The sequence below is a fragment of the Ambystoma mexicanum genome, chromosome 13 (genome assembly GCF_040938575.1).
Source record: "Ambystoma mexicanum isolate Mex_15411 chromosome 13, UKY_AmexF1_1, whole genome shotgun sequence".
Lineage (NCBI taxonomy): Eukaryota > Metazoa > Chordata > Amphibia > Caudata > Ambystomatidae > Ambystoma > Ambystoma mexicanum.
The window spans coordinates 482,029,219-482,052,524 of NC_090938.1; the positions used below are offsets into that span (position 1 = coordinate 482,029,219).

Below are 23,306 nucleotides of genomic sequence, written 5' to 3' on the forward strand. Positions count from 1 at the left end.
GGCCCTCTCGTGGGGCTTTTGGGTTCTCTAGGATGACCATTACAGACACCATAAATACCCTGAAAACAATGCATCCTACCAGCTGCCCAGGAGGATCCCTCCCATCTAAACTGATCTTAGATTCCAAAGAAATGTTTGCCCCGTTTGAATGTAGGTTTGAGAATGCAACTTTTAACTTTGGTAAGATCCCACAAGTTCTTAAAGAAGTGGCAGTGAGCCCGCTTTTAAAAAAGGAAAGCCTAGATCCTCAGGACGCAGCTAACCTACGCTCCACAACTAACACCTTATTTCTATTGAAATGTATAGATAAAGCTGCTACTACGCAGCTCCAATTCCACTCAGATACTGCTGGTGCACTGCACAAGAAACAGTCAGGTCTCAGACGCAACCACGGGACAGAGAGTGCCCTTCTGGATCTCCAGACACAAATTTTGATGATGTCGGAAAATAGTAGGTTGGGCCTGCTAGTTTTATTAGACTTATCGGCAGCGTTCGATCTGCTTGACCACAAAATACTGTTGGACAGATTGAGTCTGGTGGGCGCTCGATCAGAAAATGCCATTAGCTGGATAAAATCATTCTTGGAAGGCCGCAGGTCAAATTTTACTGGGGCGACTCAGCATCGGACATACAAACTATCCTCTGCAGAGTTCCACAGGGAGCCTACCCATTCCCCCTACTTTTTAATATTTATATTGTCCCTTTATGTAGGAAACTGGAAGAACTTACGAATTACGCAGATGATTTCCAAGTCTTGGTAGAGTAGAGTGGAAATCATGAAATAGATCAAAGTAACCTAGGCAAAATATACCAGTGTATACAAAATTGGATGTCTCAGAATTGGCTGTGCTTGAACGCCACCAAGAGGAAAGTCATGATTTATGGCTCCAAACATTCTAGAGAGTTTTTGGATCTAAAATTTGAAAAATGTTATATTAAAGTAAGTGAGATAAAAGTAGCGTCCAAGGTAATAACACTGGGTACTTACATGGAAGCAAGTTTGGACTCAGGGGCTCATGTAGAGGCAATTGTCAGAAGTACCAACTACCAATTAAAGGTCCTAAGGCAAGTAGCTCCGCTAGTCATTAAGGAAAATCGGCCCAAATTGGTCAGAGCAATCACACTTCCACAATGAGACTTCTTCAATGCCCTACTTAGCGGAGCCAACAAGGAAAATATTAAGAAACTGCAGAAAATCCAAAATGCAGCCGTTCGAGTGATCCACCAAATGGGCCGAAATGAACATACCTCTGCTGCACGGAAAGAATTGCACTGGCTGCCCGTCTCCGCACAAATAGTTGTAAAAGTCCTGACAGTATGTCACAAGTGTAGTCATGGCTTAACCCCCCCAAATGCCTTACAGAAAAAGTAAGTATCCACAAACCACACAGAAATCTCCGATTGGCACAGGGCTCTTGCCTTAAAGTTAACCGAATGAGATAAGTCAGAGGAAATGGCCGCTCGTTTCCATCCCAGGCAGCACAAATCTGGAATAACCTGCCAGAAAACCTCTGTAAGAAGGAAGACCCACTTGGTCTTCAGAAAATCACTAAACACTCGACTGTTTGAATGATAATGTATGTTACTATGCGTCTTTCTATCTGTATAGCTCCTTGATGCCCACGGGCTTTGGCGCTAAATAAGGGAAATAACATAACATAACATTGTAGGTGTATTTAAAATGCTGTGAAGTGCAAAAGAGTACAAGGCAGTCATATTTCTGGAAATTAGTGAATTATTTTTCTCCATATAGACATTTGGGGAAATACAGCCTCGGTTTCATTTAATTTGCCCTACGGTGCTCTCTGAAAACTGAGCAGATTGTTGAATATTGTGGGCGCCTCCACACCTCCGCCTACTCCATATACAAACGCCAGAAAATTGACACTACACTTTTTGTGCTATGAATTGCTGTTAGAAACACCTGCAGTAGGCAGGATATGGCGGTGGACTAGAATGCGTCTCCAATAGCCATGGGCGCCCTCAGACATTTTCCACCGGGGAGGCCACAGGGGTGGCCTGATGAGGTCACTGGAAATCTTGGGGTGGGCGGTGGCACAAAAAAGAGGCAGGTGGGTGGGTGGGGGGCAGCGTTTTTATAAGGGTGGCCATGGCCCTGCTTGGACACCCCTTAGTGGCGCCTCTGCCAATAGCACAAGAAACATGAAAAGCACCCGGGTTTCCTAAAGGAATATGCTGCGGGTCAGGAGACGTTGTCCGCTGTGGACGTGTGCAGCTACTTCGCTGCACATTCCCTGTTGACGCCCCCTGTTGTTCACATTCACAGGCCGTGTGCAAACTATTGTACGCAGTCTGTGAACATGTGACCGTTGCAGGAGACCGTTTGTCGCTCATTAGGTGAGAGCACGATTTACAAATAGGATGCAATGTCAGATGCTAAATGCTAAACATTTATCAGCTGCGCCCAAATCACCCCTGCGCCAAATGAGCGGCGCCGAGGTGGCTGTCGCGCCACTGTGGCCATGCTGAAAGGAGCCACAGTGGTGCGCCCTAATGACTCACAGCAGTTTATGACGAAAGAGGGCGTGCTGTATGTTGGCCTATGCAGTGTTTGGACACCGCTGATTTGGCACCGGCCATTCCGATGCAGCACCTTCGGAGCAGCTCCCATTCAGGCGCGCCATGTTGGCTGCACACTTTCTACATGGAGCTGTAACGGTTCCATACTGAGCCTGTGGTGTTTGGCTTCAATATACTGTCATCCAGAACGCTGCATTACTTAATACTTAGGCTGGCGATATATTTAAGCAAATAGTATCATGCCAGCTTGGTTAGGTCTACGCGCCGCGTTACTACTGTTTGCAGTGCTTTGCCAGTGCGGATAACTCCTTGAGCCCTGGCTGCCACGGTCAATAGGACGTGCCTTAATGGGAACTGTGCCCAAGGCGCTGTGCTGAAACCGATGGCACAGAAACGGCAGCACCCGGAATGTTCCACTTCGGCATGTTCACGGAGCAGGGCATTTCGGCGCAACCAGTTCAGTGCGGGCTGATTTGACGCATACGTTTCGCCGCAGGAGTCGGTTTGGTGCGGCCTGTTCGTCGCGGCCGGTTCGGCGCAGGATTCAGAAGGCTACGTTGTGCGGGTAGGAGTTCAATGTTATCCTAGAGATTAGTTAATATATCACAGTAGGTGAGCTGGTCTGTGGTAATATAAAAGGCCCGACCTATTCAACTAAGCAAGGATTATTGAGCACTCGGCATTGGTTGTCTGTGGAGGTGCCCTGGCGTCAGTTACTCTGGCAGAGCCTATGCGCTGGTCAAGAAATGTAACGTTCGAAATTCCGGCCATAAATGAATAGTAGGGAGAGCTTGTGTTTAAAGTTGAGAAGAAAGCAGTATTTTGAATGCGGACTAAGCCGCAACGTTACTGTTGATTTCTTTCTGCGTCACAATAAAAGTCACAGTTCCGATGAATAATCTCCCTCTATGCATGTTTGTTATAATAAGTCAGATTCCCCTTTATTCGTTTGATCACAAAATAATCTGTCCTCTTTTCATTTTTCACACTGCAACTGCATGAAGCGCACACTATTAATAAAGTTTGTAGCTAGAGCCAGGGAAGCATAGCCGAGCCGAAACATGCTGGTGCCAAAACATCCCCACGCCGGATTGGTTGCGCCTAACAGAGCGCGCCAAATCGGCCCCTACCAAAATGGGGCTTACAGGTATGTTGGCGCTCAAAGTGAAGGTTGTGGATCTCTATTGCCCTCTTGTGGCAATAGAGGGAACTACCATATCATCACTGTAGCTGTTCCCCGTTGTTGCACAGGAACATTACACATTGAAGGCCCTCTTCACACCCAACCGAAACCAAGGAAACAGCAGAAAGAAAACGGCGGTATCCCTTTTTAGAACGTGTGAATCTGCGACTCTCTTTTGATCAAGATAGTTAAACCAAGAATTATTGCTTGTGTGCAGGGCAGCTTCTAGTGCATTTGGTGCCCAGGGCGAAACACTAGGAATGTGCCCCCCCACAACCCATCCTGCGCGCCACTCCCACCCCGTGCGCCACTCCCACCGCACCCTGCGCGCCACTCCCAAACTGCACCGTTCAGCAACTCCTACCCAAAGTCAAACAGTCCTTCACACAAAGAATGAATTGCCAGTTGTAACGGTGGGCCACTTTTTCATTGGTGCCCAAGACAATTATATGCCCCAGTCCCACTTAGGCTGCAGATAATGAGGACTGGGCACACCAAGAGACCATGAATATGGCACACGATGCAATATATACAACCAACAGAGAACACAAGATGCTGAAGGGGGTTTGGAGGCAACCTAATCCAAAAGGGCAAGGAGAAGGAGACACCTGAACCCAATAAACAATCACGATAAAATTCTTTGAATGGGAATCAATTGTATGCTTTGATACAGTAAAGTCTGACTTGTTATAAGGATACCTGGACCCGGATTATTTATTTATTCATGCAATGTTTGTCGGGTACCTGTATATTTATTTATGCAATGTTTGTCGGATGCAGGTATCCGACAAACATTGCATAAATAAATAAAGTATCCCTTTCAATGTACCCGACAAACATTGCATAATTAAATAAATAAACAGGGTCGTGGTTAAAAGAATATTTACTCAAAACTATTATCAGCATAATGAAGTAACTCATCACCAGTGCCATGGAAGTGGTTTAAAGTGTAATTGATCTATAGTTTGGCAAAGAAGCAGCATGAAAGAAATAGCACCGCTTTAAACTATCATTTTCTGGGCTTGCAGGGATGCACCATAGGCCAGAACGGGTCTCCGTTTGTACCGTGTCGGGGTCCAAGGTACGTCCCTGCAAGGCACGCCCCCTCTCCACGGCACCTCCCCTCCCATCACAATGCCAGCAAGAAACCATTCAGTGATCAATGGCCCACCATTAGCAGTTTCCTGCCGGCATTGTGATGCGAGGGGCTGGTCTTAACTGCAGGGGGACCTCAAGTATTTTCATTGTTGTGCTTATGCCGTTCCCACCCGCGCGAAAGTGGTCAGCGTGAGCCTCTGACTCATGTAATGTCAGGGCAGGACCCACAGAACTTTTCCCACGGAATTGCGCCGCCCCACAAACTGGGGAATTTGATCCACTCCAGAGGCTCCAGGGACTGGGGCAATTGCACCCCCCGGGGCTATTGCGCCCCGGGCAGCTGTCCGCCTCGCCCGGGCCAAGAAACAGGCCTGCCTGTGTGAATGCTAACAGTGGAGTTTGTTTTTGTGAAAGACTTCTGCCAACCTTTCATCTCTCGCAGCAGTCTGCAGCATGTAGCGCTTTGCATGTGTTCAACTACAACTCCCATGATCTCTCACCACTGGCTATGCCAGATCAGGTTGATGGGAGTTGTAGTCCAGAATACATGAAGAGCTACAAACCTACTAGAGGATGGAACCACCGGAAGTTAGCAATGACGGGCATGTCTGGGAAGGTAGCCGAGCAGCTGGAAAACAGGATTTGTGCTTTGTTTTTGTTTGTATTTTAAGATTGTGTAGGTATGGTCACTCAGGGGAATCCCATTAGTGTAGATGCAGCCGTGATCTCAGAGCTGCCCCTCTGATGATGTGTGTTAGATGTTCCTTGCTCAAGCAGTGGCATTAGGATAACATGTCATCGATTGGATATGGCGGCGCGCGCTGTGTGTATGCTGCAATCGGTGACACGCCGGCTCATTTACCTGCATTTTCCAGCCTGTATTATTTTTCAGTCCTTTGTGTTGGTTGTTCTATCCAGTTGTTTTCTGCACATCTTTCAATGTAAGGGTTGTGCTACCACATTATCACCCTCATTACAAGTTTGGCGGGAGTTATGGGGGAATTACTGCCAAACTGCTTTACTGTTGATGCCACTCGTCATTGGGAGAAATCTACCTGATGGGGGGTGTCTGTGTGCTAATATTGAACCCCATTCTCTGAGCCCCAAGGACTCCAGTTTTTTTTGGGGAGAATTGCCACAGGTGGAAATCCTCCCAGCCAAGTGCTGGAGGTATCTCCTCTTCCTGGTCCTAGTAAGACAGGTCTGGAAAAGAGGCGGCAGTTCTAATACCGCTGCTTTGGTTGATACGCCCCCATATCTGGTTCTATAGAATAATAACAGGGGGCCAGCCCCCCGGCTGAAAAAACAGCAGTAAAAATGAAAGGAAAAAAAAAAACAATTTAACACTGAAAGGCATGTAAAATAAAACAATTATAGACAAGGAAATAAAAATAACTAAATGCATTATTTTATTTGTTTTTAATGAGAAAGTGTGGTGGGGTGAGTTAAGATTGATATCATAGAGGAGTGCACGAATGCGGCCAGCCTCCCAGAGAAGAGCACTGCAGGGGGTCCAACTCCCAGTGGGAGAAGACAACATGATCCCCCAGTTTAAAGAAAAGTAAAATTCTATTTTAAAAATGTGTTTTGGTTTTACTGCGGGTTCAGTAGCACAGGAGAAGGCTCCTTGTACTACCCTTCTTCAACTCAGCATGTTTCAGTTAGACGGACTTCTATCCCCTGTCAAAATAGACTTTAGAAATAGTGGGAATCAGCCCCACTCCCCACCCCACCGACTCAAGCACTCCATGAAACCTTCTTTACCCTCCTCACCGGCTCAAACCCCCACTGTTCCTATCCACACCTGTTTTCCTTTTTGTTTATAGCTATTTTATTTGTTTGATTAACAATAACCTGCCATGTATATAGCTCTTTCACCAAAGCACTTTACAAAGACCATTAAAAAAAAATATTAGAATTATTATTACCCAGCAGAAACTGGTACTCATTTAACAACCTTGTCTCGGGAGGATAGCTCAGCAGCAACGTGCTCGCCTTGGAAGCAAGACGACGCGAGCAACACAGGTTCGATCCGGGGTCTGCGCTTAGAAACCTCTGGGTATCAAGCGCGTTATAAATAACCAATCATATTATAACCTCTGAAGGACGAAATACTGATTTACCCTTGCTGGGATTCAAACCTGTGTCATTGAGATGACACTTGGATCTCAGCAGCAAACGCGTAACCCACTGGGCTACCTTAAATATCAAAATCGGTTTTCTTGGTTTTCCGTTATTTTGAGTAATTGTTATCCTTAACCTTTTTTCAGTCTTCTTATTGTTTGCAGAAGTATCTGCACTGTGGCCCTTAAGTTCCATTCAGTGGTAGGCCACATTCGAGGTATGTGAAGAATGGGGTTAATCGGAGGATCAGTGTGGCATGCAGTAAGGCAGCGGTGTGCCAGATGTTCCATGAATGCATGGGTGTATTAAAGTGGGAGTGCGCAATTTGGGGTAGGTGTGAGCTCAGTGACCATGTAGTATTGGGGGTCTTGTTTTGGTGTGAGTGCCTTGAGTCTATAGTTGAGTTAGAAGTTCCATTGGGGTTAGCGTGATGGCACTGGGGCTCACGGAACATATATGTCAGAAGTGTGAGTTGCCATTTTTCACGGCTCTCTGAAAAGTGAGCACCATCTGAGAGCTACCTTTTTTGAACCCTTTTATATTTAAATGTGGTCTCACCTGCCATGCCCTCCTTTACACCTACCCTTGCCTCTTCTTCACTTCTTTCTTTCGTTGGACCCCTTGCTGTTTCCCCCTTTAACTTAACGTTTCCTTTGTTAAAGGGACGTTATGTTTAAATTGCACCAATCAGGAGGCACGTCCGATGACCGCTGACATCACATCGCCTTCTAAGCCAATTGGATGCTGTCGGCGGACCGAACAGGGAAATGGGTCTGTGAAGCAGAGCCAGATATCACCCTTTTTTTTGTACCTACTTTTTGATCGTTTAAAAAAAACTACTGGACGGATTTACACCAAATTTACAAAAGCACGATTTCAGTACCAAGCAGCCACTCCTGGCACAAATTACAAAAGCACGATTTCAGTACCAAGCTGCTGATCCTGGTACAAATTTGGTGAAAATCCGTCCAGCGATTTGGGCTGTAGGCGTGAGCAAAATCTTTTCCATTATGTCTATGGAAAAAAAAACTATTTTGTGACTCCCCCTATAACTTTGCCCCCCCTTAACGAAACCTCACCATACTTGCCAAAATGATTCAGAGCGGGCCATATAATGTTTTTACATAGTTTGGTGAGGATTCGTCCACGGGTAACAAAGTTATAAGCCGCCCAAAAAGTATTCTTCGTATGGGTTTAGCGAAGTAACGATAACTACACTCCCGCTACCGCAGGCCATGTAATATATACATTGTTTTTCACCACCATGACTGCAAACCCTAGAAATTGCTGCTTTGCTGAATTCAATTCACGGTTTTATGGTGAAGTTCCTTGACTCCACCTTCCATGGGAGTGGTCTGGTACTTTAGGTAACATTTATTGAATTTACCACTGCAAAACTATTGTTTTCTTTCAGTTTTAATTAATATCTTCTATGTTTTGGATTGCCAATCAGATTACCGTGGGCCAGCCAGCCTGACCTGTAAGAAACTGTGCCTCAGAAAATCAGCCAATGAGAGGACATCTGCCATTTCCCTCTGGGACACGCCCTGATTTGAAATCCAAGGCGAGCTTCTTTGAACATCTGAGGCCGTGTATGCTGGGTACCCACCTATCTTGTCGTCATAGGCGTGTCCAGGGAGTGGCCTGGGCTGGCACGTTCTACCCCTGGAATCTGATTGGCCACCCCATATGTCACTCAATTATCCTAAACTTTGATGATTAAACTTTAAACACAGGAATGTAAGACACTAATGTTAGTAATTAAAGTAGATATGGGTGGTGGAGACAAATGGTAAATGAATGCTTTTCAGACACGTGTGTGTGTGTGAGTGGGTGCGCTCGTACTTCATGCCACCCCTGCATAAGTTAGCGCCCCACTTGGGCCACCCCAGTCTAGAGTCTGGATATGCCACTGCTTGTCGTGGCCATTTCGATGCATTTCATGAATCTCCATTTGGCTGCATTCTTTTTAGGGCAGAGCCCTGTTAGGCAACGTATATTATTGATTTCTAGGGTACTGGGGCATGGGGGGGGGAGAAGTGCGGGTGTGTGGGGTGATGGGGGCTGCCTCTCCCAGATCCGTATGCTGAGTCAGCGCATCCCAAGGACTAGCCAGCCGCCACTTACCATGATCTGCTTGTTGGGTTCAGTGATGTCAGTGTTGTAGGTCCAGGAGGCCTCGGTGTAGTCGTTCCACACCACTTCTGCGGTGCTGTTGTACTCCGCCAGGAAGACCTTTGCCTGCTGCTCATCAGCATTTTTCTCTGAACATGGGGTAAAAAAAAGTAAACATTTTATTAAAGTCCTGGTCGTTTGCCCTCCAAAGAGAGATAGAGCCACAGCAACAAGTAATGGGTGTGCAATACATCAGCTGTATCCATTAGTTTTATAGCGTTAATCTAGTAACAGAGCGATGTAAGGGTCGCATAGCAAAGCATTGGTAGCGAGCATTTAATAAGTCATCAAATAAACATTATCAATAATTATCACAGCACAACATAGGCATGGTGGTATGCACAAGACGGCCAGAAACGAGATACACCAAGGTGTTGTTGGAAGCTTATGGAATCATGTGCCATAGTCCCCTTCACTTTGGAATGATGTGCCATATTCCCCTACACTTTGGAATGGTGTGCCATATTCCCCTACACTTTGGAATGATGTTCCATAGCCCCCTACACTTTGGAATGGGGAGCCATACTCCCATACACTTTGGAATTATGCGCCATTGTCCTCTACACTTTGGAATGGTGAGCCATACTCCCCTACACTTTGGAATTATGCGCCATTGTCCTCTACACTTTGGAATGGTGAGCCATACTCCCCTACACTTTGGAATGATGCTCCGTACGTAGTCCCCTACACTTTGGAATTATGTGCCATACTCACCTACACTTTGGAGTGATGCGCCATAGTCCCCTACACTTTGGAATGATGTGCCATACTCCCCTACACTTAGGAATGAGGTGCCATATTCCCCTACACTTTGGAATGATGTTCCATAGCCCCCAACACTTTGGAATGGGGAGCCATACTCCCCTACACTTTGGAATGATGTGCCATACTCCCCTACACTTTGGAATGAGGTGCCATATTCCCCTACACTTTGGAATGATGTTCCATAGCCCCCTACACTTTGGAATGGTGAGCCATACTCCCATACACTTTGGAATGATGCACCATTGTCCTCTACACTTTGGAATGGTGAGCCATACTCCCCTACACTTTGGAATGATGCACCATTGTCCTCTACACTTTGGAATGGTGAGCCATACTCCCCTACACTTTGGAATGATGCACCATTGTCCTCTACACTTTGGAATGGTGAGCCATACTCCCATACACTTTGGAATGATGCGCCATTGTCCTCTACACTTTGGAATGGTGAGCCATACTCCCCTACACTTTGGAATGATGCTCCGTACGTAGTCCCATACACTTTGGAATGATGCACCATAGTCCTCTACACTTTGGAATGATGCTCCATAGTCTTATACACTTTTTGAATGGTGAGCCATACTCCCCTACACTTTCGAATGATGTGCCATATTCCCCAACACTTTGGAATGATGCTCCATAGCCCCCTATACTTTGGAATGATGTGCCATATTCCCCTACAATTTGGAAAGATGCTCCATAGTCCCCTACACTTTGGAAAGATGTGCGATATTCCCTACACTTTGCAATGATGCTCCATAGTCCCATACACTTTGGAATGGTGAGCCATACTCCCCTACACTTTAGAATGATGTGCCATATTCCCCTACACTTTTGAATGATGCTCCATAGTCCCCTACACTTTGGAAAGATGCACCGTAGTTCTCTGCACTTCGGAATAAGGTGCCGTTGATTCTTCATTCTTCCTCCCTTTTCTTCCTGTCCTACCTCCTTCTTTTGCCTGCCTTCACTCTTTCCTCCTCTTAGGTACCATGCCATACTGCTGCAAAACGTGCATTTCTTATGCCGCAAAATATTTCATGTCACAATATCCTGGAGGGTCTGAACTTTTTGTACAGCACCTTTCGTAAAAGTGTTGCATAAATCAATGGAAATTCAATTAAAGCAAAGTATCATGGACATGAAGGAAGCCGTCCTGCAGCTGACTTAGTTCCTTTTGAATGCTCAACTCACTGAATTACAATTATGTGAAGCAAAGACTATGCAGCAGTTTGCAGATATAAAATGGCCGATGTTTGTTTTCATTGTGATTGAGCATGTGTGCAGGAGACCCACTTCTGGATTGTGCATGCTCTGGGGTGAAACGGTAAACAATGTGAAGTGCTTCCAGGTCAAGGCCTCCAAAAGCGGAGGTTTAGGCTTCCTAAAGGTACCTTTCAAAGAGGATTAGGATGACTAGAGAGACAATTCTCTGCTTGTCCTTGCACTGCTGGGTATTGTGGGGCTGATACAGATGTTGCTGCCATTTACAGTCTCCATTTCACGGAAGACTTTGAAGTTGCCGTTTATTTAAGGGCCATATTTGGGGATTAAAGGAGTTGATGTCTGCGAGGCAACAGGATGTAGAAAATCACTGGAATTTGCCACAAGATAACTTGCTAAAATCAATGCTGGTGAGCAATCCATTGGGCCAAGTTAGTCATTGTTGTCCTTGGCTGTCCATGATGTTCCCTATAACGAATGTAGGCACTGGCACCACCAGGGAACATTTTCCAATCACAAACAAGCCAACATACCCCATTCCATTCAGGAGACAGTATTCTGTTGTAATTGTAATGGAAGCTTGGACGTAGCACTGGATTTTTTTACCTACGTCCAAGGTTCCACATTCTAGTCTGTTGTTGGTTGGTAGAGTGGTCCGGCTGGGCGCCGGGGTTTGTCATCAATAAAGCGTCATTTAAGCCCCATCTGCCTCTTTCAATCTTTACTTTGGCGACGAGGATTTGGGCAAATCCCGTGTGAGGCCATGCGTGCAGCTCCTGTGTAGGAGCGGTCTGGTCACAGGAGGCAGTGATGGAAGGGGAGCCCAGCACTGTCGGAGCTCCGCCTACCCAGCCCCCAGCCCTGCAGCACCTCTGCAAGCCCTGCAGGTGTTGAGGGCGGGGTGGCACCGATCCCGGTGCTGTGATGGAAGAGGCCCGGCAGTATCCAGGACCCCGCGGGCTGGCCTGAGCTTCCAGCGAACACGCTCTGAGGAGGGTAAGCAAGGCCTTCCAGCGCGGGCACTCTGCTGCGCTGAGCACCGGAGTAGGTGGAGAAGTCCCAAGCGCACTCTGCGAGATTCCCCACAGGGAGGAGCCAAGGAAGCCGGCACGAAAAGACGGAAAGCACCAGTAACGCAGCATGAGACGTGTGCAGCTGTTGGCTGGCAAAGCTTAGCACATTGTTGCCTAGGCGCGCGTGCACGTCTAGGACACCTAGAAGTGTTTGTCCCCGCAAGCCCAGGCGAGAAACGGGAAAGAAACAGAGAAGGATTGCTGCACGCAGGAGAGCGAGCCACGGGGCAACTGAGGAGTGCGCAGCACCAGCAGGTAGTGTGCACAGGCTGTGCACTAGAGAAGTGTGAGTGCAGTATAAAAAAAATACAAAAAATTGTGCACTGCTAAAGACACTGAGGGCACTGAAGAGGTAGGAACCAGGATATTTGGCACTGCAGGAAGGAATTTCTGCGCGGACCATTCCAGGGAAGAAGAAACTCATCCTGACCCTAATTTGGACCAACTCTAGGGGTGAGGTGCACTCCAGAGCACGCCTAGGATGCAGCAAAGCAACGCCTGTCCACCTCCTGCCTTTCTTGCCAGTCCAGGGGAACCTCCCATCCCTTGGGACCTCTGGGTAGACACTTTCAAGGTCTACCTGAGAGCAGCATGGGGGAGAAGGTACAGTGATGACGACAAGGAAGCTGGACTTCTGAACTGCTAAGAGACGGAGAGTCTATGGGTGTTCAGGAATCCCCCAGGTGATGAAGTACGAGTGCCCGGCGAAGGGGAAGGCAGTGAGGGCATGGTGAGGACATACAAGACTGCTCTCAAGAAACTAGAGGAGCGATTTGGGAAAAGGCTGAATGTTGTGCTGGAGAAGTACCATTTCTTTTCGAGAGCTCAAGCTGTGGGCGAAGGCATAGACACCTACGTGACTGCCTTGCGGACACTCATTTCCACCTGCAAATTCACGGGTGTCCTGGATGAGTATATTCATGATCAAGTGATGATGAAGACTAGCAACTCCAGGGTGAGAGAAAGGCTTTGGATCGAAAAGGATCCCCCACTGAACAAGGTAATAGAAATGGCAAGGGCCATTGAGGAGTCCAAGATAAGTGTCCAAGAGGTGACTGAGTAAAATGAGACAGTGCATGCCATAGTGGCCAAGAAAGGCTCCAGAGAATGCAAGGGAAGAGTGAGCAGAGAACATGCTTATCCCAGGGACAATAAAGGGATGTTTGGTCGAAGAGAAATGTGCAGGAAGTGCGGCTGGAGGGGGCATGCCACAGGACCGAGAGAATGCCCAGCAATAAACGTGGAATGTAGGAAATGCAAAGGAAGGGGGCATTTTGCCCATATGTGCAAGAGTATCGCCAAGAACAGGGAAACTGTCAAAATGTTAGAACCGGATGGAAGTTCTGAAACTGTAGTGGGTTACGTGGATGGTGAAGCACGTGACGCAGTGTGCAAGAAGTCCCTTTAGGGGGTGTTGTTGAGTGTGACTGGAGCGCAGAGAAAGAAAGGGCCGTGGGCCGTGTTATCTGTGAATGGGGTGCAGCTGCGAATGATGGTGGACACTGGATCTCCACACACCATGATTTCACCAGAATTGTACGTGAAGACTTATGGCAAGGACATGTCCACCCTGTTTTCATCCGATATAAATCCCTATGCGTACGGTTGTGTGTCCATCAAGGTGTTGGGTTATGAGTGGGCAAGAATCAAATTTGAAGGGCGTACCACCCAAGGGAAGCTATATGTTCCACATAAGGGTGATGCTGTTTTGGGCTTGTATGAACAAGCTGCTCTTGAGATGGAAATACGCCCGGGAAGCCTGTGCCCATATTGAGTGTTGGAGGTGGGGAGGACATGATGACTGAGGGTGTGGTAATGGCTGAATACCTCAGGGAAGCTTTCCTCACTATATTTTCAGAAGAGTAGGGGAAGCTCAATGGGTTCTCACATAGAATTGTTCTTAAGAGAGGTGCTATACCAAGAGTTCACAAGGTGAGGAGGGTGCCTTTGATGGCCCAGGATGGGTTAAAGGATGAGCTTGCCAAGCTTCAGGCAGCCGGTATAATTGAAGGGATAGAAAGTTTGCAGCGGTTGTCGCCTGTAATGTTGGCGCGTAACGGTGAAGGAGGGATGAGAATGTGCGTAGATTTGAGAGAGCTCAATGCTAACATTTGGGTAGACCGGCATCCTTTACCCAATATAAATTAGTTGTTGGTACATGTGTGAAAGACCACGTGTTTCGCCACTTTTGATTTATTGTCTGCATATCACCAGATAGAGTTGCACGAGGATTCATGTGCATTAACATCGTTTGTCACACCTTTCAGAGCATATCGTTTCTGCTGTATGCCCTTTGGTCTAGCCTCAGCTTCAGCGGTTTTTCAAAGGCTTATGAAAATGTTTTCGGGTGAATATCTGGTGTAAAATATTTCCAAGGTGACATAGTAGTGTGGGGGAAGGGCTGTAGAGAGCAGGACAGCAGGTTTTTAAGAGTAATGAAAGTCTTGAAGGAGAGTGGTTTGACAGTAAAATGGTCCCAGTGTCATGTGGGGGTGCAGAGTGTAACCTACTTAATGCACACTTTGGACGAGATGGGCATATGTCCCAAGGCGGGATTAGTGAAGGTCATGAAGGATGCGCCTGCTCCTGTTAATAAGGAGCAGCTCAGATCATTCCTAGGAATGACAGAATACTATGTGAGGTGTATTGCTTCTTATGCTGAGAAGACGGTCAATATGAGGACTTTGTTGAAGAAAATTTTCGATTTGAGTGGACGGAGAGTTGCCAAGAGGAATTTGAGAAGGTGAAGGGTGACGTGGATCACACCATGTATTTGGGGTAATTTTCTCCTAAAAACAAAACGGTGTTAACGGTTGATGCCAGTGAGTGGGCATAGGGGCTGTGCTTGAGCAGTGGGAGAATGGTAGCTATCATCCCATAGCTTTTGCCTCGAGAGTGCTGAGAGATGCCGAAGGAAGGTATGCAGTAGTAGAGAGGGAGGCGTTGGCCGTTGTGTGGGCGTCCAAACATTTTAGAACATTTTTGTGGGATGTTCCTTATATTATATGAATGGACCACAAGCCCCTCATGTATGTTTTGACCACCAAGGGGTTGTCTGCTGCTTCTCCTAGGATTGCTAAGTGGATGGCTGATATGCAAGAGTACAATTTCAGAGTGGAACTCATTCCTGGCAGCAGGAATACTATAGCTGATTGTTTGTCACGGTTGCCCAGCCCGGTGAGAGAAGGGAAGGATGTGCAAGAGGTTTGGGATGAGTGTACGAGGGTAGCAAGTATATTTCCAGCAGTTAGCAAGGAGGAGTGGGACAAAGAATGTGCAGTGGATACTACTTTGGTAAAAATTAAGGAGTGCCTGAGGTGCAGAATAGCAGAAAGTGGTGACAAGGAGTTGGACCAGGAGTACGGGCATGTATGGAACGAGCGATCGGAGGGTCCATGGGGTGCTGCGAGAGGTCAAAGGTTGGGACTACAATTCAGTTTAAGGTGCAGGTTGGTAAATCTGGCACACAAGGGGCATTTGGGCAAGCCATTGACCAAAAGGAGGCAGAGAAAGTCGTATCGGTGGCCCGGCATGGATGGAGATGTGGAGGAGGTTGTGAAGGAATGTGTGGCGTGTGCGGTGAGCGATAAATCAAGGACCTAGGCCGCAGCTGGTATATCCGGTGGAAGTGCCTGGGGAAGTGTGGTTAAAGGTAGCTGTGGACATCATGGGGCCGATGGATACATTGGGCAATGGTCTGAGATTCATAGTGGTTCTGGTTGACTACACCTTGCAATGGGTGGAAGTGACTGCTTTAGGGACTGTAACAGCAGAAAAAGCAGTGGCATTCCTTGGCAAAGTATTTGATAGAGAAGGGGTACCAGCAAGTTTAGTGACAGATAACGGAGTACAGTTTGTTTCTAAGAGAATGCAGGAGTTCATGAGATGTTTGGGGATACGCCATCACAGGATTGCATTGTATAACCCTGATGCGAATGGCCTGTTGGAGAGAATGAATAGGTTTGTTAAGGGTGCCATACAGTTGGTGTTGTCTAATGGCCTGTGTTGGAGTGATGTTTTGTCGGAAGCCTTGCCGGCTTATAGGCACACACCTTCACTTGTTACGGGTTGTTCTCCTTTCAAGCTCATGAGGGGCAGGAAGCCAGGGTCTAAGCTGAGAGTTGCTGCCTTGGGTGGAGGAGTGCGTTCTGAGGTGGACATGCAGGAGGTATTGGCAAGAGCTTGGTTGAAACAGGAGAGACCTAGTGAGGCGAATCTTGGGAAGAAACCCCTTATGGTGTCTGTGGGTGACCACGTGCGGGTTAAGAATCCCAGATTTGTGCCCAAATGGGCCAGTGTATATATGGATCCCTGTATGATGATGAAGGTAGGAAGAGGTTATGTGGAGTTGGACGATGGTTCCAGGTGGAGCAACAGGAGGGTAGTGGTTTTAGAAAGAGAGGTGGAGAGAAGGCCCGAGTTTTCTGAGGGGATGGGCGATGTTTTCAATATTCCTGGTTATGGCAGCAGAAAAACAGAGGGAGGCGCTGCAAGTGCTGAAGGTTTGGGCGCAGGTGGTGTCAGTGGTGATGGAGGTGCGACAAGAGGGAATACGTTAAATGATGTTCAAGTTGCGCCAGAGGGAGATGATGTTCAGATTGTGCTCGAGACTGTGAAAGAGGTGTCTCCTGTGTGTGTCGCAGGTGGGGATGTGGGTCACCCCACAAGAATCAAGGTGCCTCCTGTCAGGTTCAGGGATTACGTGATGGGGAGTTCTGAGCATTGAACTATCCACGGGGCAGTTGTGTGTGGGGGGAGTGCGAAGTGTGTGAATGGGTAAATGCGTCTGATTTGACCAGGAGTTTAGTTATAATGATCTTGTTTGATGTTGCCATTGTTAAGTTCCTTATGGGGAAGAAGTGTTGTAATTGTAATGGAACCTTGGACGTAGTACTGGACTGTTTACCTACGTCCAAGGTTCCACATTCTAGTCTGTTGTTGGTTGATGGAGTGGTCCGGCTGGGCGCCGGGGTTTGTCCTCAATAAAGCGTCATTTAAGCCCCATCTGCCTCCTTCAATCTTTACATAGTCCAGTTGTGTTTTTTTCTTTGCATTTTGGGACTTGTAGTCCTGGACTTCCCTTTTTATAATCCAGTACTGCAAATCCCAGAATGCAAAGAAAACCTCATATGTTAAGATGCGGCCCATGTATACCACAGGAGCCTTAGACAAGTCCAGGCAACCCATGAGCTGCTGGGCCCAGACACTTCACAAACTCTACCCCGCTCCAACCACCACCCAGAGAACCTTCATCATGTAAACTTCTGGATCTACAGGCGGCTCTTCATCACGCCAGGAAGGCCTGGTGAAACCATAAGTGATTACACCAGGATTAGACGGCCATATCCAAAAAGGAATGGGTCATGTTGGCATGTATGTTAGAGTATGGATTTTAGCAGAAAGCTTATAACCCCCTTATAGGTCGAACCATCAACTCCTGTAAGTATGATCCCTGACAATGTGGCACAGCTAGCCTGTTGAATCTTCACTGTTCCGTCTTCTGAGAGCCCAGGTATTTGCCAAAAAGCTCTGCCCCCACCCCATAAATTCCTTCATGGCGACTCAACCAGGTACCCATCTATGCATTAACATACAGCACTATGCCCTGCGGCAGTCTCTTCCCTAACTCTGGAACACTCTGCACAGTGCCATACAGTTGAAAGACGATTAGTAGACCTACAGGCAAAGTCTTCAAACCTTTAACCCCACAATGCCCATCTAACTGGACGAGCAGAGCCCATTCAGAATGTAATGCTGCTTTGTACGAATGAACTCACACCCACACTCCCTCAGTCACCTTCTGTGTCACTTACACACGTCCTCAGTCACCTTCTGTGTCACTTACACACTTCCTCAGTCACCTTCTGTGTCACTTACACACCTCAATGCAGTGCCTGCCTGGGATGAGTCTGGAGGCTATGCTGGACCACACCACCTTTTCACTCCCCTAGCCTATGCCTATGCCAGAGAAGAAGGTGAGGGTCAACCCTGCCCTAGTTGCCACCTTTCTCCTCACTGCAGGTTGGTCACGACCCAGAATGACCACTTGACACTGCAACTATGGCCTGGGACACACTCTACTTTGGGCGCAAGCTAAGATGTGAGCCCAACCTCTGAGATCTGAGGATCAGAAGTGACACATTAAAAGCGTTGCGAAGGAACTCACCAGAGGCCCACCCTTGCCATGCAGCCTTCCCAGCAGAACAGAAAGTCTGAGCCCAGAGCAGCACTGCGAGGCTGATCATTGGCTGCATTCTGTCTGGAATGGGCGGGACACAATGCTCGGAGTTCTAAACTCTTCTCAGCAGGTTCTCGGTATCCAAAGGCCTCCGCATGGACCAACCTCTGACCTTGGGTGAGAAATGGAGACTTTGCTTTCCAGCTCAGGTTCCCTGCTGCCGGCGTTACAACTTAAGGCTCCTGCAGTGAACCTCGCCCCTTAAGTGGCATGCAGTGTGCCTTGCATCTCAAATTATATGAAGAGTGCCTTCCACCTTAGGTCGCCAATATTTTGCCCACTGCCTCGGATCCCTGAGAGTGTACTTCCTGCCTATGTCCCCTACAGAGTGCCTTCCACCTCAGGTCGCCAATGATCTGCCTCCCACTTTGGGTCACCAGGAGTGCGCTTCCTGCCCATGACACCTACAGAGTTCCTTCCACCTCAGGTCTCCAATGATGTGCCCGCCACCTATGTTACCCGGGAGTGTGCTTCCTGCCCAGGTCACAAACAAAGTGCCTTCCACCTCAGGTCACCAATGATCTGCCTCCCGCCTTGGGTCCCTGGGAGTGTGCTTCCTGCCCAGGTCACCTCCAGAGTGTCTTCCACCTCAGGTCTCCAATGATGTGACCCCCCCCACCTTGGTTTCCCAGGAGTCTGCTTCCTGCCCAGGTCACCTACAGAGTGCCTTCCACATCAGGATGCCAATAGTCTGCCTCCCAACTTGTGTCCCCGGGAGTGTGCTTCCTGCCCAGGTCACCTACAGAGTGCCTTCCACATCAGGATGCCAATAGTCTGCCTCCCAACTTGTGTCCCCGGGAGTGTGTTTCCTGCCCAAGTCACCTACAGAGTGCCTTCCACCTCAGGTCTCCAAAGATCTGCCTCCAACCTTGGGTCCCCACGAGTGTGCTTCCTGCCCAGGTCACCTACAGAGTGCCTTCCACCTCAGGTCACCAATATTTTGCCTACCGCCTTGGATCCCTGAGAGTGTGCTTCCTGCCCAGGTCACCTACAGAGTGCCTTCCACCTCAGGTCTGCAATGATCTGCCTCCTGTCTTGGTTCCCCAGGAGTGCGCTTCCTGCTCATGTCACCTACAGAGTTCCTTCCACCTCAGGTCTTCAATGATGTGCCCCCCACCTACGTTTCCCGGGAGTGAGCTTCCTGCCCAGGTCACCTCCAGAGTTCCTTCTACCTCAGGTCGCCAATGATCTGCCTCCCACCCTGTGTCCCGGGGAGTGTGCTTCCTGCCCAGGTCACCTACAGAGTGCCTTCCACCTCAGGTCACCAATAATCTGCCTCGTGCCTTGGGTCCCCGGAAGTGTGCTTCCCGCCCTGGTCACCTAAAGAGTGCCTTCCACCTCAGGTCGCCAATATTTTGCCTACCGCCTTGGATCCCTGAGAGTGAGCTTCCTGCCCAGGTCACCTACAGAGTTCCTTCTACATCAGGTCACCAATGATCTGCCTCGCACCCTGTGTCTCGGGAGTGTGTTTCCTGCCCAAGTCACCTACAGAGTGCCTTCCACCTAAGGTCACCAATGATCTGCCTCCCGCCTCGGATCCCCGAGAGTGTGCCTCCTGCCCAGGTCACCTACAGAGTGCCTTCCACCTAAGGTCACCAATGATCTGCCTCCCACCTCAGGTCTCCAATGACATGCCTCCTACCTTGGGTCACCAGTAGTGTGCTTCCTGCCCAGGTCACCTACAGAGTACCTCCCACCTCAGGTCGCCAATAATCTACCTCCCAACTTTGATCCTCGGGGGTGTGCTTCCTGCCCAAGTCACCTAGAGTGCTTTTCACCTCAGGTCGCCAATGATCTGCCTTGTGCCTTGGGTCCCCGGGAGTGTGCTTCCTGCCCAGGTCACCTACAGAGTGCCTTCCACCTCAGGTCACCAATGATCTGCCTCCCCACCTTGGGTCCATAGGGCCCGGCTAGGAGGGTTGCATTGCTCATCCCCTGAGGGAACGTTAGGTAAATAAAAGATACAGACACCGGGGTGTGCATAAAAGGGATGTATTTTCTGTGTGTTTGTATGTTTTACTATAAGGATTTACCTTTTGTTTTCCCTTCATGGACTGAACCCAGGATTGGACTGGCCTATAGTGGAATAGGCCCATGGCCGAGCCAAAAACACAAAATGCTGGTGGGGCCAGTTTATTAGACCAATGTGGGCCAGTTTGATGAGTTACTTCACTATGTGGCTAGTAGTATTGACCAGTGTTGCTGAATAAATATTCTATAACATGAACAATTTGCATCAGATTTTATCAAAAAACTCCCCATTAGGTACTGATCAAACAGTGTCACAAAAGGAATGAATAGCCACTTGCAACCGTGGGCCACTTTTTCATTGGTGCCCGAGACAATTTTATGGCGCAGTCTGACCCTGACTGAACTACACAAGTCAATCTTGATGCTGGATGGAACTATTATGAGAGAGGAACAGTGGACAGATCTCCCCCGCCCTGGGAATGGACTGGGCAGTGGAGAGAACTTGGAACTCTAAGAACAACCATTGAGAATAACGGCCAGAGTCAAGAAAGAGAGGGGGAGACCAGTGAAGGTGCTCCTTGGGGGCAGTGGCTTCATGCAGCCCTCCGGGACTCCAAGAAGCAGAAACACTGGGCCACGTATGTCAGGAGTTCCCCAGCATGTACTATGATCCCCGGGCTGCATACCCAATGCAGGCAAGGCACCCACTGCCCTGCGGGCCAGAAAGGGTGGTCCCTGAAGATCCTAGGCCCAGGCCACTAGTGGGGTGCAGCCTTAGTGAAAAACAGAGCTACCCAGCCCTGACCAGGGACGTCATTTAGGGGTAAAAATATTTTTTTCCTTTTAATTTTTTTTTTTTTTGTAATGCAAGCTCCTGGGCTGTGGCCAGCACCATGTGACTCTTTACTTCTGGAGTGGCTGGCTTTCCTGTTCAGGGCCCTTTAAAAAAAGTAGAAAAATAAGAAGTCTAACACTTTCAGCACTGACCCTATATAAGAAAGAATAGGAATACGAAATAATGTGTCTTTCTGGAATTCTATACAATAATTACTAGACTCATTAAAGGTTTATTTCAGGCACACTTCAGGGGGTGAGTCACTGATTTAGTCTGTTCTTAAACCCCTCAACTCAGCCTTTCATCCTTCTGAGGTCGATAAATGAGTACCAACACAGGTTGGGTGATATTGGGTGTATATTCTTTCTATATAAAGCACTTAAGTGTAAGTGCTATAAAATAACACATCATTATCATTTGGTCATGGACGTCTGTTGCTTTTCACAGTACTTTGGTAATATGGTCCTATACACACTGATCGAAGTGATCCATATGGCGATCCATTCTTGTGTGAAATGTACATCACATTATAGTGATATCATAACCATATTTTTTATAGTGTACAATGCTATGTGATGCCACTTCCTGTTTTGTCAACAGGTGAAAGATCATGTTCCATCGCTTCCCGCGACATCACTTCGGGGTGGGGTCAAATGACATCACTTCCTGTGATGTCATCATGGGGTCAAGGGTCGTGGTCACTTCCACTACCCCTGGCATTTTGGTTAAATTACGTCCCTGGCCCTGACCGTGCAAGCAGAGTGGGTCAAATCAGGAGGCGCAGTAGGAGAGTTGACGGCCCACCCCTGGGCCAGTCAGGGTGGACCCCAGTATCAGCACTCCTGGCCGCATATGCCACAAGTGACACGGGAACCAGAAAGTAACCACTGAAGATGGCGGCCCCCCCAAGGTCAGAGGGACAGGCTGGCCAAGAGAGAAAGTCCTTTGAAGCGGTCGGACCACCATGGTGATTTTGGTGCCCTTATAGGGAACGGGGAGCCGTACAAAGGGGCAACATTGCGCTGAGCTTGCTGCAGTGATGGAGGCAGGCCAAGAGGCAACAAGGCGCTAAAGTATGAAAAGACCTCCCCGGGCCCGTTAGGGGACAGTGACACCGGCTATGCCCCACGTGGGCACGGGGCACCGCCATGCACATTGCAGCACCTTGGGCGGTACTGCCGCTGCGGCGCAGCAGGGAGGGGCTGCAGGCCCAACCCTAATGAAAGAAACATCAACCAGAGGTACCGTGTGTGGCAGGACAAAAACTATAAGGCCATTTGGGTGTGGCTGACTGCAGCAGTCACATTATAATAATAATAATAATAATAATAATAAATATTATTATTATTTGTATATAATATACATGTTTATTTAATCATGTGTATAGGTATTTGTCTTTTTAAAAAATAATGCAATCCTTGAATCCTCTCACTCCTCTCGAGAGCAACACAAAGGAGAAGAAAAAAATGCCCTGGTGCTCTTTTTTATACTAAAGTGCAAAAGTGCAAATTTGATTGCAAAGGGATAAAACATGGACTTAGAGAAGAGCTTAGTTCCTATGGAGGAGCATGAATTGTCACCTCTCCTCCCCTCTGCAGGGACTTCATCAGGCTGACACCTGTCTATTTGTTGAGGTATATATTTATTTATTTATTAATTTAGGTGGTTATGTATAGAGAATTATGGAGGCATTAGGGGATGAGAAGGGTAGATGGGCAAGTGCTCAGGCGCGGGTGGATCCGGTTGGTTGGTGGCCTGCCAGAGGCCACTTAGGGAATTGGCCGGCCACCGGGGATTTCCTCTGCACCTTCCCATAGGTGGGTGGAGCCAGGAAGGGAGGAGGGGTCTGTTCTATTGGTTCTCTAGGGGTGTCTCTCCATGACCTCAAAGAGAAAGGGAGGGCTAGCGGGACGGGGCTAAGGGAGGAGGATCACACCATGGCAGTGTAAAAAAGGGAGTTATTTTTATTTTTATTTTTTTATTTATTGTTGTTCTGGTCAAATTAATTCAACCTTTCAACATTCATCAATATAATCTACATGAAATCTAAACTGTTCAATAATGAATTCTTCCAATTAACAT

General features: G+C 47.9%; 1 protein-coding gene across 1 annotated transcript in view; it reads right to left on the bottom strand.

The window, feature by feature from the left end:
* The window catches only part of ACE (angiotensin I converting enzyme), a 342,068-nt gene that overhangs the window by 106,157 nt on the left and 212,605 nt on the right, over window positions 1-23,306 (bottom strand). The window contains 1 exon segment of the mRNA XM_069634130.1: window positions 9,074-9,210. Within this exon segment, the coding sequence (XP_069490231.1) occupies window positions 9,074-9,210 (137 nt within the window).